Source organism: Panonychus citri, unplaced genomic scaffold, assembly GCF_014898815.1.
Source record: "Panonychus citri isolate SS breed McGregor unplaced genomic scaffold, ASM1489881v1 Contig00142, whole genome shotgun sequence".
Classification (NCBI taxonomy): domain Eukaryota; kingdom Metazoa; phylum Arthropoda; class Arachnida; order Trombidiformes; family Tetranychidae; genus Panonychus; species Panonychus citri.
This window is the reverse complement of record NW_026515547.1, coordinates 16,616-28,083: the sequence shown is the minus strand read 5'-3', so window position 1 is coordinate 28,083 and position 11,468 is coordinate 16,616. Positions and strand designations below refer to the sequence as shown.

Here is an 11,468-nt window from a genome sequence, read left to right as displayed (position 1 = left end):
TGAGCCAAATTAAAACGTTAATTTTATAAAGCACAATCAAGTTTAAGAAAATTTTTTCAGCAATTCGCATAGAATATTTAGTTGTCTTTAAATTGACGTTAAATTTGAGTGGCTTTGGACATGAATTCGAAAAAAAATTTCGAATTTTCGAAAACACTAAAAATTGAAAAATTGCAAAAATGTTATTTTTTGACTAAAATGAAAAATCGAAAATTTTTATCTTTCGATTTTCGATTTCGAAAGCATGTCCATCTTATTCTCCGTGTATGAAAACAGATATTCATCAAGTTTTTTTTCGAAAAAACCTAACCAATTTCGAAATATTCGAAAAAAACTAAAAATTTGCGACGAAAAACCCGAAAATCTTGTAATTTCACGTTTTTCAGTGTTTTCGAAAATTTGAATTTTTCGATCGATTTTTTTTCAGAAAATTTTCAAAATTGATAGTTTTCTACTCAGAATTAAATTCTCTATCTTAAACATGGAAAATAATTGATTTGCTATGATTAATATTCAAGAAATTAATGATTAAATTTGGCTCAAATCTTTCTCTCCACACCTGTAAGTGAACATTATAAGATAATTGATAAGCTCGATTAGTAACAATTGGAAAAAAAAATAATTACAACCAAAATAATCTTTTTGCTAATTTAATCATTGGTTATTGTTAATTGTGATTATCTAACTTTACTTAATTGTACAATGATTCCAACACTTAACATGAGATTATTATCATGGTAAACAAAGATAAAGGATTAACTTTTTCTATTATATTTTGAGTTTTAGTTGATGAGAAAAGTTAATCAATTGATGATAATGATTTAAGTTAAATTAATTGTTTGGTGGTATGGTTGTTACATTTTATTGGTTATTCATCTGATTGTTTTGTCACCTTTGTATACAAATGATTAATCACAAATAACATCAAGATAATTATTTATTCATTTGTTCCAGATAACTGATTAGATTCAGTTAATTGTTATCGTAAAGTTTAAACATTTGAACAACTTTAATTGTCATTTTCATCTCGATTATATTATATTTTATTTTATTTTTAATCCAATGATCAAGTGTCTAGAGGTTAATTGAAAGTCAAGTTGCTGTCTAATTGTTGGTTGTTACAGAGATTGACAATATTTATCTTGTTTACTTTGATTGTTTATGTTGGTCAACAATTTCAATCAACTTTTCATTCAAATTATTGTAACTTTGAGTCTCTCTGATTTTCTTGCTAATTGATTGGATCCTTTCTGCCAATTTATGATCAGCCAAAGTTTCATCGATCGCCGAAAGTAATTCATCGCTAGTTACTCGAAGTGGATGGAAACTCTTGGCGAGTTTTTTATCAATCACTCGACGACCATTATCATGTTGATCACCAAACAAAGGTAAAACCATGAAAGGTTTACCAAAGTAAAGAGTCTCAACCAAACTGTTGTTACCTCCATGGTGAATTACCATGTCCACTCGAGGCATAATCTTCATTTGATTTAGAAATTGGCTACCGGTCATATTTGCTGGTAGTTTAATCTTATCATGATGAATACCCATGGATACAATGAACTTGTGTTTAGATGAAGCAAGAATATCAATCAATCGGGTTAATAGTTGATAGTTGGATGTTCCCAGAGAGCCAAGAGTAAATAAAATTACTTTGCTTTCGGTGTTGAAAAAGTCTTCACTGATTCCAAGAGGAGCAGCATTATCCTCAATCCGAACCATGTGATCTAGACGGAACCATTTATCGGGAACTGGACCAAATTCTGAATAGTCCAAATCCTCTGGATATGAGTACAGATTAAGATAAGGTGATCTACCCAGAACAGTGAAATCAAGATAATCCAAAGTTTCCATGTCAAGACCTTCACTGGAAAAGTAATGATTAAACTTGACCACGATCTCTTTCATACAATCTTTGAGATCATCTCGAAATCGTTGAATCTTTTCCGGACCATCGTCGATTCCAAGTCCAGATGAATAAGATGGACCACCGACTTTCCAATAAGGTAAAGTTGGACTACAAGACCATAGTAACATATAAGGTACTCCATGTTTAACGATTGCTGGTACCGTAGTCCAATGGTCAAAAATGATCAGATCTGGATTGATCTTGGTCAACAATTTCTCGTATTGTTCATTACATTTGATCAAAAATTCGAGGAAATAATCGTGCATTGGAACATTTAAATGCTTGAACTTATCCAATGGTTCCATTTCATAAGTTTCATTTCGCTTATCCATAAAAGTACCAAATCCCGACTGTGGATCGACATCCTTTTCATATCCAGAGATCTGAACCGATTCAATAGCAAAACCATTGCCTTGGACCGTCTTAATCCAATTCGTTGGGACGATAAAAGAAATCTCATGCCCAAAGGGCATCAAATTTCTGGCCAGTCCAACACATGAATTCACATGACCATAGCTACCAAAATTCAATGACAGAATTCATGTTAACAAAAAATGAAAACTTGGACTTTAAATGTAACAATAAATGTACTTACGCATCCATAGGAATGAAAACAATTTTCATCTTGAGTTCGCTTTGAAAACAACTATTCCTTTGTATAACTAATAACAATCAACTAATTGCTTGGAATGCAGAATGTTAATTGTGTTTGGTACAGTCAGACCTCTCATATTTAAACGAAACGGGTGGGTGAACCAGTAGATGTCACTAGTCAGAATTGAAGAGAAAAAGTTCCGCAAGATTTGAAAAAAATCAACTTTAATAATTATGATCGACCAGAGATGGAATATTGTAAGAATTAGTATTCAAATTACTAAGACCAACATGTGCCCAACAATTAACAATTGTGTCAGATTTTACATCCTGCCAAGCAAGATTAGCAATTCTAATAACTTTTAAAATATCAAATCGTTTTACCTCTTGTCTATTCCAAGATCCAATAGATGGAGCGTTTCGTTTAAATATGAGAGCGTTCAAATATGAAAGTGTTAAAATATGAATTTTTAGCTCCTGATAAACTTTAATTTAATTAACTTTACTGTGAATTTAAAATTGAATTTTATGTTATTATTATTTATCTTATCATACGGATCAAGTTGATACCAAAATTATGATAGTTCAACAGTTACTTTAGTTATTTTGTTACTCTAAAACTGAGCTATTATTGCGTCGTAATAACTTGAACCATTTTCTTTTCTTGGTAAGTTTTGTTGATAATCTGATTCAATTTTCTTTTCTATTTCTTTGATTAGATTGAAATTTAATTTTATTTGTTTATTATTATTTCTTTTTTTCGTTTCATACTTAATGAGTTAACCGTTTTTTGACTTTGGACAATCAAACTAACCACTCAATTAATAATATTTATAAAAGCCTAATGGATTTGTATTGAAAGGACTCTAGTCCATTTGTTTTGAAAGGACATTTTGTCCATTTATTTTGAAAGGACATTTTGTCCATTGTGACTAAATTATATTTTAAATTTTATCTCAAATTTGTATTCGGCCTCAGGGAGAAAATTGTTAATTATTGTATTGTTTCTTTTCCTCATCAATTATTCCTTCCTTGTCCCTCTTTCCCTTTCCTGGTACGGTCGTCATTACCGGAAACGATGAATTTTAATTCATCGAAGCCTCCCCTGAGGCCGCTGTTAAAGCTTAAAATAAATAAATATGAGAGGTCTGACTGTAAACGTTTTTACTTTCACAATTTAATTCTCTCTAGGTATCGGCTCAGTCGCCATCTAGAGGAATCTAAATTGTTAGTTAAATACAAATAAATCGCAATCAACCAAAGATTATAAGTTTCTAGACAAATCTTTTCATAACGAATCAAAATCAATACTTATCAACATTTCAATCATTATGAATTAGTTAAATATTGATGTTCGAATATAAAAAAGTTAATTTCATTAGATGAATATTACTTATAGAACCTAAACTAATCAGAATCGAATCAACAAAGTGACAAGAACATAAGCTAATCCTGTTCGAAAAAGAAAATGATAATCATAAATTAATATTTTAAGAAGATTAATCTACTTTAAGTGCCATTGTACTTGATTTTCTGCTGAATTCTAACCCGATTTTATAACCGTAATTATGAAAAATGGGAAGAAATTTTATCGAAAATTATCTTCGAACTAATATTCACTCAGATTAGGTCGAAAATCAAATTATTACTCAAATGATTAAAGTTAAAAATCTTTCAATTGGTAGATTGGTACAATAATTAATTTCAATTTCCATCATGAAGAATTGTTATTGACTGATTGTTATTGATTGAAAGTTTTTGGCACAAAAAGTGACACTAATTGTTTAAACCGCAATAAGATGAGCAATTAAATTTAACATTAAACAATAATTTACTATTTTTATTGATGAACTTTAAGAAGAAATTAAATTGAAATTTTTGATTGTTCATTTATTAGATATTATTATTCACCGCAAAGTTAATTATTGAACAAGAGAGACCACAATTTAGATCAATTAAGATTTCATCTACCGGATGGACGACAATAGGCTCGAAGTTCATCAAAAGAACACGATTTTTTGCAACATTCATCTGAAGCACCTCGAACATTTCGAAAGAAAATTTGATTGTCATTGTTAACTGATCGCTTACTTGTACCAAATAATGAAAGAGCTGCTCTGGTGTCCATGAAATCGTCAGATTCTGAATCATTATCTTCAAGATTAAACTTTGAGTGTAGAGACCAAGGTCTAAGTTCTGTAAGAATTATAATCAAACGATTGGAAATTAGTTATATCATCATCACCATCATGGAGAAGAAAAAAGAAATTAAATCAATCTAACCTTTTGATGTCCAGGATTCATCATGATAATTACGTTTACCAGGCATCGAACCAGAACAAACTAATTGAATTAAGTTCATCAGATTACGTCCACAAGTTCTAACTTTTTGGGATCGAAGTGCACGTTGATTAATATACTCTGAGCCAGAATTTGATTGTGGATACGAATAAATCAGTGGGAGTAGAGTAATTAGTAAAATAATGATAGAGCATTGAGAATATAACCAACGAGTAATTTGAATCATCTAAGGATCAAGAAATTAAACATTTAAAGAAAAACAAAATAATTTATTTCATATTTCATATTTTCTTCATTGAATAATAATAATAGTAATCAATTTGAAATTGAACCTTTTACCTTTAGTAATTAAGTTCCTAAATTGTTATCTGGATAAATATAGAGATGAAATTGACGATAATAGATATATTGATAAATCCAATGATTAACACTCACAATTAATACACAATTTGATTGATTGAATCACAAACACATATTCAGATATTAAATGAAGATAATAAATGATAACACTTGACAATTAACGGTTTAGTTGTTGATGTTTAATTGGTGGCTGATCAATTTATAATGAATTGATACATAGATTAATTTAATATAAATATCTAACCAAAGCTCTCAAAAACTTTATAAAACTGAAGGTGATGAGACAAAAAAGTTTCCACTCTCACTCTCAGAATAACTCATTCCACCCACCATGATTGGGGTGGCCTTTCCCTGCGTCATTTACAATGGTTGTATTAATTTTTGACAGATGACGCATAATTGTCATTCTCATAACTTGATTAGCTTTGACACCTCACCTACAATTAATTGTGAATGAGCAGCTAATCAGACAGATATTGATGATGTTACAACCGGAACAACAGATTAGTCTCACTCCTTAAAGTTAATCCTTTTTTTTTAAAAAGAAAAGTTGATCTGTGGAAATATTAATCCAAATTGTAACTATTAACCTTGATTTGGATCATTTGATTGGAAATTAATCACATCAACGAGTTATTGATAATGATCAATACAGTCTTAGATCGATATATAAGGTTCTAATTTTTTTTCGAAAACTTTGATTCGTTCATCAGAATTTGATAGGAAAGAATTAGTTTCTTAAGTTAGTTTTTCTTTGAGTAGAATTTTTTTCTCGAGCGAAAAATTCATTCTTGAAATGTTTCATAATGTTAATTAAACGAATCAAACGAAGTTTCAATCAATTTACTTTAATTTTTGATCGATTAGTTAAATTATAAGGTTTTACAAAGATTGTGATTAACTCGTGAAACTAATACAAAGATTTGAACATTAAGGTGAACAGTTTATTTATTTTTATAAGTTCGAGATTGAGAATGCGTTTTCTAGTTCGTTTAGTATCAAATCAATATTCAATTTGTGCTGGAAATGTTTTCAATTGTTAGCCAATTGATTGTTCATTTTGTCTTGAATCTGAAAGAGTAAAGTTTAGTTGTAGTAGAAGAGCTCATTGGGTAGAGAAGAAAGTTCCAAATCTTTTTACGTTTGGGTGAGCTATTGTCCGAACAGATAGCTGATAGTAATGAAAATTATTCTCATTCAGAATCGAGCAATTTCTTGAGTCTTTCATTTTCATCTCGAAGATTTTGTAAAGATAATCGAAGAGATTCATTCTCTTTCTCCAGGTAACTCGCTCGAAGGACAATCTGATTCTCTTTCAGTCGACGAGCCTCTCTAGATCTTTTAGCAGCCATATTATTCTTACTTCGACGAGCCCAATATCGAGCATCTTTCAATGTATCAGGTACATGCTGTTTACGTGATTTTCTCATTATTGGTTGAGGACGAAGTTCATTTTCACTGAATCGAGCATTGGAAGGGTCAAAACTTGCTTCGCTTCCAGGTAGAGTGGCCAAGGCAATATCCAAAGAGCTATAAATAACATCAAATAGTAAACATACAAAATTCTGAGCATATTCAATGAATCATATGAAAAGAAAAATATTAATACTCAGACTGAATAATGAATACATTAAAATTGAAAACCTGAGAAGAAAATTTCACATCGAAGAAACTTAATTATCAATCGGCTTATTGTAATTCCAATCAAATATGATTAAATTGTTGTAATCGTATTGTTTTTGATGATATTACAATAAACATTTACATAAACAATGGTTAATAAATCATTAAATCATTTAATCATAAACATGAAAAATAATATTTTCACCGAAAATCATAAACATCATTTAATGATAATCATAAATTGAAAAATTAATTGATAAATTATTTGATAATAATAAAAATATCACATATTATATGAGATGAATACTCATCCCTAAGGGTTTGATTTGATTTTTGAGTAAAAATTTTAATTCACTGTTAACCTTATTGTTGTTATTAATTTTTTGTTAGCAAATTAAATTTAATCCAATTGAGAATCGGTTGTTTTTCATTAATACAATTTAATGAATACAAACAATATTAAAGTAAACAGAGTAAATCAAAGTTGCAATACAATTAATTGGGTAAACATTGAAGTTGAATGTTGAGTTAATTTGATTTTGTTTATCTCTTTGATCATAATCAACTAGTTGGAAAATATTTTTTTCGTTAATCAGTGTAAATAAATGAAGATTTTGATATTTACCTGAATTCAATGTTAATTTTTTGCTCCTCTTTAATGATATTCATGTAATTGTAATCAACTCCATTCTCAATGAGAAACTCGTCCAGATTCATTAAGTAACTGCCATTGCTACAACTCTAAATTGTTGTAATCATCATAATCAATGATTAAATAGAAAAATAAATGAAAAACAAAAAGATATTAGATTGATTAAGTTAAATTGTTTGGAATGGTGAAAAAAGTAGCAATCAATGATTATTTCAATTGTCTCAATCACAAGAAAATCAATTAATATTAGCATCGAAAGCTTAATTGTTACACTTTTAACAATATGTAAAAAAAAGATGTCCTTAATTGTGATAAATTATAAATGTTATTTGAAAGATATGAGAAACTGTTTAAATTGATTGATTGATTGACTGAATGGATTAGTTGATTGATGATTAAAATTAGTCAAGAATGAATTAAGATAATAAATCAATCCCACCTCAGTTTTATCGATATAATTTTTCATTTTTGATGATGTTTTTTACTTTGTTGTGATTTGTAAATTGTTGATTAAAAATGAAACTGTTTAGATGAGATTAGAGTCTAGAATGATCAATATAATAGGTAAAAAAAGAGATGAGGATGGAGATGAAGATGAAGATGAAGATGGAGATGATGAGGGTAAAGAAAGATGGAGAGAGAGAGAGAGAGATCAATTGATTTTAAACGTGATTATTGGTTAGTTCAATGAGAAAATGAGAGAGAGAGCAAAAAGTCACGTTGATTTGATGATAATCACAATTTAAGTGACATTTAGAGGTTCTTGATAGAGATGAAGTAAGATAATTAGGTTGATCTCTTTCTTTTAAAAATCGTTCTAAGATTATAAATGTTTACCTTGTGCCTTTGACCTGTGAAAATTTCCTCCGATTCTGGATTATCTCTAATTCATTGGATTTATGATCAAGTTAATGTTAACCAAGATAATTCGTATTATTAATACTAATATTTGAAAAGTTCTGTTGCTCTTGGAACTCCGGGATTCTGATGGATAAAATGTTCTCGTTGTGTCCATTATCTTTAATTATGGTGTTTTCTTTTTCTCTCTCAATTCATTTGCAATCACATGTTGATGAGATGTGATCATCATCTTGTCTTGATTTTTGGTTCCATTTTGCTTTTCAAAATTGATCAATTTCACCCTTGTAATTGTTAACCAACTTGAGGTGATAAAAGTTTAGATTCATCGGTTGATTGTTTGATTCTTATGGATTCATTCACATTTTCCTGAGAAGAGTTAGATTTTTTTTTCGTCTTCAGCAATCAGTCACTGGATTGATTATTATTATTATTATTAACCCTGATGCCAATTAAATTTAATTCACTTGGAAAAATAAATCAATCGATAAGCCAAAAAGATAAATGAAAACACCATCACAATCACTTTTCATCTATAACTATGTTTCCTTTTACTTTCAAAGTTAACTGTCAATCCAATCAAACCAATTTGATGCAACCTAATTATATACAAAGAAATGGACAAGACATGATTAATTGTGTGAATTAAATATTAAAATTAACTATAATACTTACATGATATTAATAAGATCCAATTAAGCTTAACAACAATAGGAAAAGCCAAAGAGGAAAACAAAAACAAAACTGTAACCATAGATTTCTCAAGTCAATTTTAAATTAGAAAGTCAAGATTGATGGACCATCATTGTAGGTGAATATCAATTTTTGGAAATACAGGAAAGAGTTGACCTTTCATGGGAATGAACACAATTAAGGAATCTAAATGAATCTAAAAAAAGACACAAAATTAATTAATAGAAATACAATTACAATTTGTTAAGGTGAACCGATCAGGATTCAAATTGATTTGAATTGTTGATTTTCTGGTCACATTGGGTTACCATTAATTACCAAATCAATTGATTGTTAAAAAGGATAATTAAAAGATTATAATTAGGGTTTAGAATTCACAATTAGAAATTAAATTAAAGGTAAACAATCAACGAAAATAAAGAGAAAAGAAAATGTTATTTGAATTAAGTTTCGTTTTCTTTTCATTGGTTGTTTGTTTACCAATCGTTTCTCTTTCTTTTTCTCTTTCTTTTTCTCTTTCTTTTTGGTTTGTTTGTTGTGGATTTTTATTACCACCGGTTTGTTGTTCAATCGTTTAGTCATTTTTTTTTACTTTCAATTGTTTAGTTAATTAGTTACAAGAACAATTTACTCTTAATTAGAGGGAGAGGGAGAAGGTTAAAAAATTTTAATTTGGTGTTAATTCATTTTCTGTGATACTTAAAAGGTAAAATTTATGTGAATGAGAAAAAAAATTCTCTGTTCTTTTCTCTCTCTCTCTCTCTCTTCCTATCTTATGAATTCTTCCCTTATGTTTTGTGTTTTCTTGGTTTTCTTACCTTCAAAATGATCTTCTCATGGAAAGGATAATCTAATCATCTCACTAATCCACATCTTCATTCTCTTAATTTAATCTTCAATTACTCTAATCTTGATTGGACTCATCATTTTGGAATAATTTTCATCATTCCATTCAAATTAGAATTGGAGTTACATTATCCAATATCCAACGTCATCTTTTTTTTCTCTCTCACTCTTGAAAAGAAAAAGCTTATCGACTCATTGAGACTCATTTGTTTGAGAAAATCTTTGTAATTAACTGATTTATTTGATTGTCATCATCAAAAATGGTTCACAGTCACGATATTCATAAGGTTAATCTATCAGCCTTAAGTGAAGAAGAGCGAAATCACATTCTTTTCCATGAGAAACACCGAGGACATGAAGGTATGCATGCGATGATGCTATTGGTACTAATTGTGGCCACTTTTTCCGTTCAAATTGGTCTGATTGCTTGGAAAAAGCGTCACATGAAAAGTTATCAAAATTTTTCAATGTTCGCCATGTGGCTATTACCAATTGGTATTTCCATACACAACTCATGGTGGCGATTTGTTGGCATTTGGGCCTCATTAACAATTCTCACTGTAGCCTTCATTTGGAAACCTTTGGTTAACAATAAGATGAGCGGATCAACCCCACGAATGATTTATAAATGGTTCTACTATTTATACTCCATCTCATCGGTAATCGCTGTCACAGGCTACATTATTGTTATGTGTACTTTTTTAGGTGAGTTTCATATTTTCCTCCAATGTAAACATCGTAATTCAATCTTTAATAATCTTAATCATTTATCTACTTTTTAGGTTTAAATTTAATGTTTGGAATCAAACCGCAAATACCTTTGGATATTGGTATTATGTTTCTATTTTATGGTATCTATTGGGGAGTCTTGACACGAGATTTTACCGATTTTCTTGTCGACATTTTAACTGCCAACATTGGTTACTATCAGCCTTCATCATCACTTCCCTCTAAACAATTAAAAAGCTCAATATGTGCAATTTGCGGTCGAAGTCACGATGGCCTAGTAGATGCAGTTGATTCTTCATTAAGTTATGATGATACCTTTGAACAAGAGAGATGTTTTACTCTCTCATGTGGCCATAAATACCACGAATATTGTATCTATGGTTGGTGTTTAGTGGGTAAAAAGCAAATCTGTCCCTTTTGTCGTGAAAAAGTGGACACTCAGAAACTTTTCGCTTCCCTACCTTTCCAAAAACCGCACTATTTATACGGTAATCTATTGGACTTTATTCGTTACCTTGTGGCCTGGCAGCCTTTAATACTATTGGCAGTACAAGGTATAAATTATTTCCTTGGACTTGAATAATATCTAATTATAGTTTAAAGAAGAGGAAAAACTAATCAACTAATCAAAGGAATCGAAGACACCAAACAACGAGTTTAAAAAATCACATTAGTGATAATTTTGTACCTAAACTTGTCTTATACCTTAAAATGTACAATAATTGTAACGGTTTAAACAAAAAGAGAGACATTTCTATCAATGGAAACAAATTATATGTGTAAAGAAAAACATCTCAATACAATTTCCTTACACATTCTGAACTTTATTCAGAACTTTGTTTGTATATTAGTGCAATTTCAAAGAGAGATAAATAATTTTCTTATTACTTATTCAAATGTAAA

General features: G+C 29.6%; 4 protein-coding genes across 8 annotated transcripts; 1 reads left to right on the top strand and 3 right to left on the bottom strand.

Moving 5' to 3' along the window:
• Positions 1–924: 924 nt before the first annotated feature.
• Positions 925–2,624, bottom strand: LOC128396017 (NDP-glycosyltransferase YjiC-like). The gene is made up of 2 exons (XM_053356532.1): positions 2,505–2,624; positions 925–2,425 (listed from the first exon to the last, which is right to left on the bottom strand). The coding sequence occupies exons 1-2, from the start codon at positions 2,531–2,533 to the stop codon at positions 1,147–1,149; spliced, it is 1,308 nt and encodes a 435-aa protein (XP_053212507.1). The 5' UTR covers positions 2,534–2,624; the 3' UTR covers positions 925–1,146.
• A 1,691-nt stretch (positions 2,625–4,315) lies between these two features.
• On the bottom strand, positions 4,316–5,410 carry LOC128396028 (probable insulin-like peptide 5). Its single transcript, XM_053356549.1, has 3 exons — positions 5,144–5,410; positions 4,787–5,030; positions 4,316–4,699 (listed from the first exon to the last, which is right to left on the bottom strand). The coding sequence occupies exons 2-3, from the start codon at positions 5,028–5,030 to the stop codon at positions 4,467–4,469; spliced, it is 477 nt and encodes a 158-aa protein (XP_053212524.1). The 5' UTR covers positions 5,144–5,410; the 3' UTR covers positions 4,316–4,466.
• A 571-nt stretch (positions 5,411–5,981) lies between these two features.
• LOC128396026 (hepatic leukemia factor-like) lies at positions 5,982–9,413 on the bottom strand. 5 transcript variants are annotated; one of them, XM_053356547.1, is made up of 5 exons: positions 9,309–9,413; positions 8,973–9,186; positions 8,277–8,896; positions 7,413–7,528; positions 5,983–6,694 (listed from the first exon to the last, which is right to left on the bottom strand). In XM_053356547.1, exons 4-5 carry the CDS (start codon positions 7,502–7,504, stop codon positions 6,358–6,360), a joined length of 429 nt encoding a protein of 142 aa, XP_053212522.1. In that variant the 5' UTR covers positions 7,505–7,528; positions 8,277–8,896; positions 8,973–9,186; positions 9,309–9,413; the 3' UTR covers positions 5,983–6,357. The 5 variants fall into 5 exon arrangements, with proteins under 5 accessions (XP_053212519.1, XP_053212522.1, XP_053212521.1 ...); XM_053356546.1 differs by having other exon boundaries at positions 9,299–9,401; XM_053356545.1 differs by having other exon boundaries at positions 8,973–9,407.
• Positions 9,414–9,566: 153 nt separating this feature from the next.
• On the top strand, positions 9,567–11,456 carry LOC128396018 (RING finger protein 121-like). The gene is made up of 2 exons (XM_053356533.1): positions 9,567–10,541; positions 10,619–11,456. The coding sequence occupies exons 1-2, from the start codon at positions 10,097–10,099 to the stop codon at positions 11,146–11,148; spliced, it is 975 nt and encodes a 324-aa protein (XP_053212508.1). The 5' UTR covers positions 9,567–10,096; the 3' UTR covers positions 11,149–11,456.
• The last annotated feature ends 12 nt before the right edge of the window (positions 11,457–11,468 follow it).

Coding starts and splice junctions, on each gene's coding strand:
- LOC128396017 (XM_053356532.1), bottom strand. CDS start 2,533: ATGAAAATTGTTTTCATTCCTATGGATGC. Junction 2,426..2,504: donor GTTTTCATTCCTATGGATGC/GTAAGTACATTT, acceptor GAATTTTGGTAG/CTATGGTCATGTGAATTCAT.
- LOC128396028 (XM_053356549.1), bottom strand. CDS start 5,030: ATGATTCAAATTACTCGTTGGTTATATTCTCAATGCTCTATCATTATT. Junction 4,700..4,786: donor TGAATCCTGGACATCAAAAG/GTTAGATTGATT, acceptor TAATTCTTACAG/AACTTAGACCTTGGTCTCTA.
- LOC128396026 (XM_053356544.1), bottom strand. CDS start 7,905: ATGAAAAATTATATCGATAAAACTGAG. Junction 7,529..7,878: donor ATTATATCGATAAAACTGAG/GTGGGATTGATT, acceptor ACAACAATTTAG/AGTTGTAGCAATGGCAGTTA. Junction 6,695..7,412: donor AAAATTAACATTGAATTCAG/GTAAATATCAAA, acceptor TGTTATTTATAG/CTCTTTGGATATTGCCTTGG.
- LOC128396018 (XM_053356533.1), top strand. CDS start 10,097: ATGGTTCACAGTCACGATATTCATAAGGTTAATCTATCAGCCTTAAGT. Junction 10,542..10,618: donor TGTTATGTGTACTTTTTTAG/GTGAGTTTCATA, acceptor TCTACTTTTTAG/GTTTAAATTTAATGTTTGGA.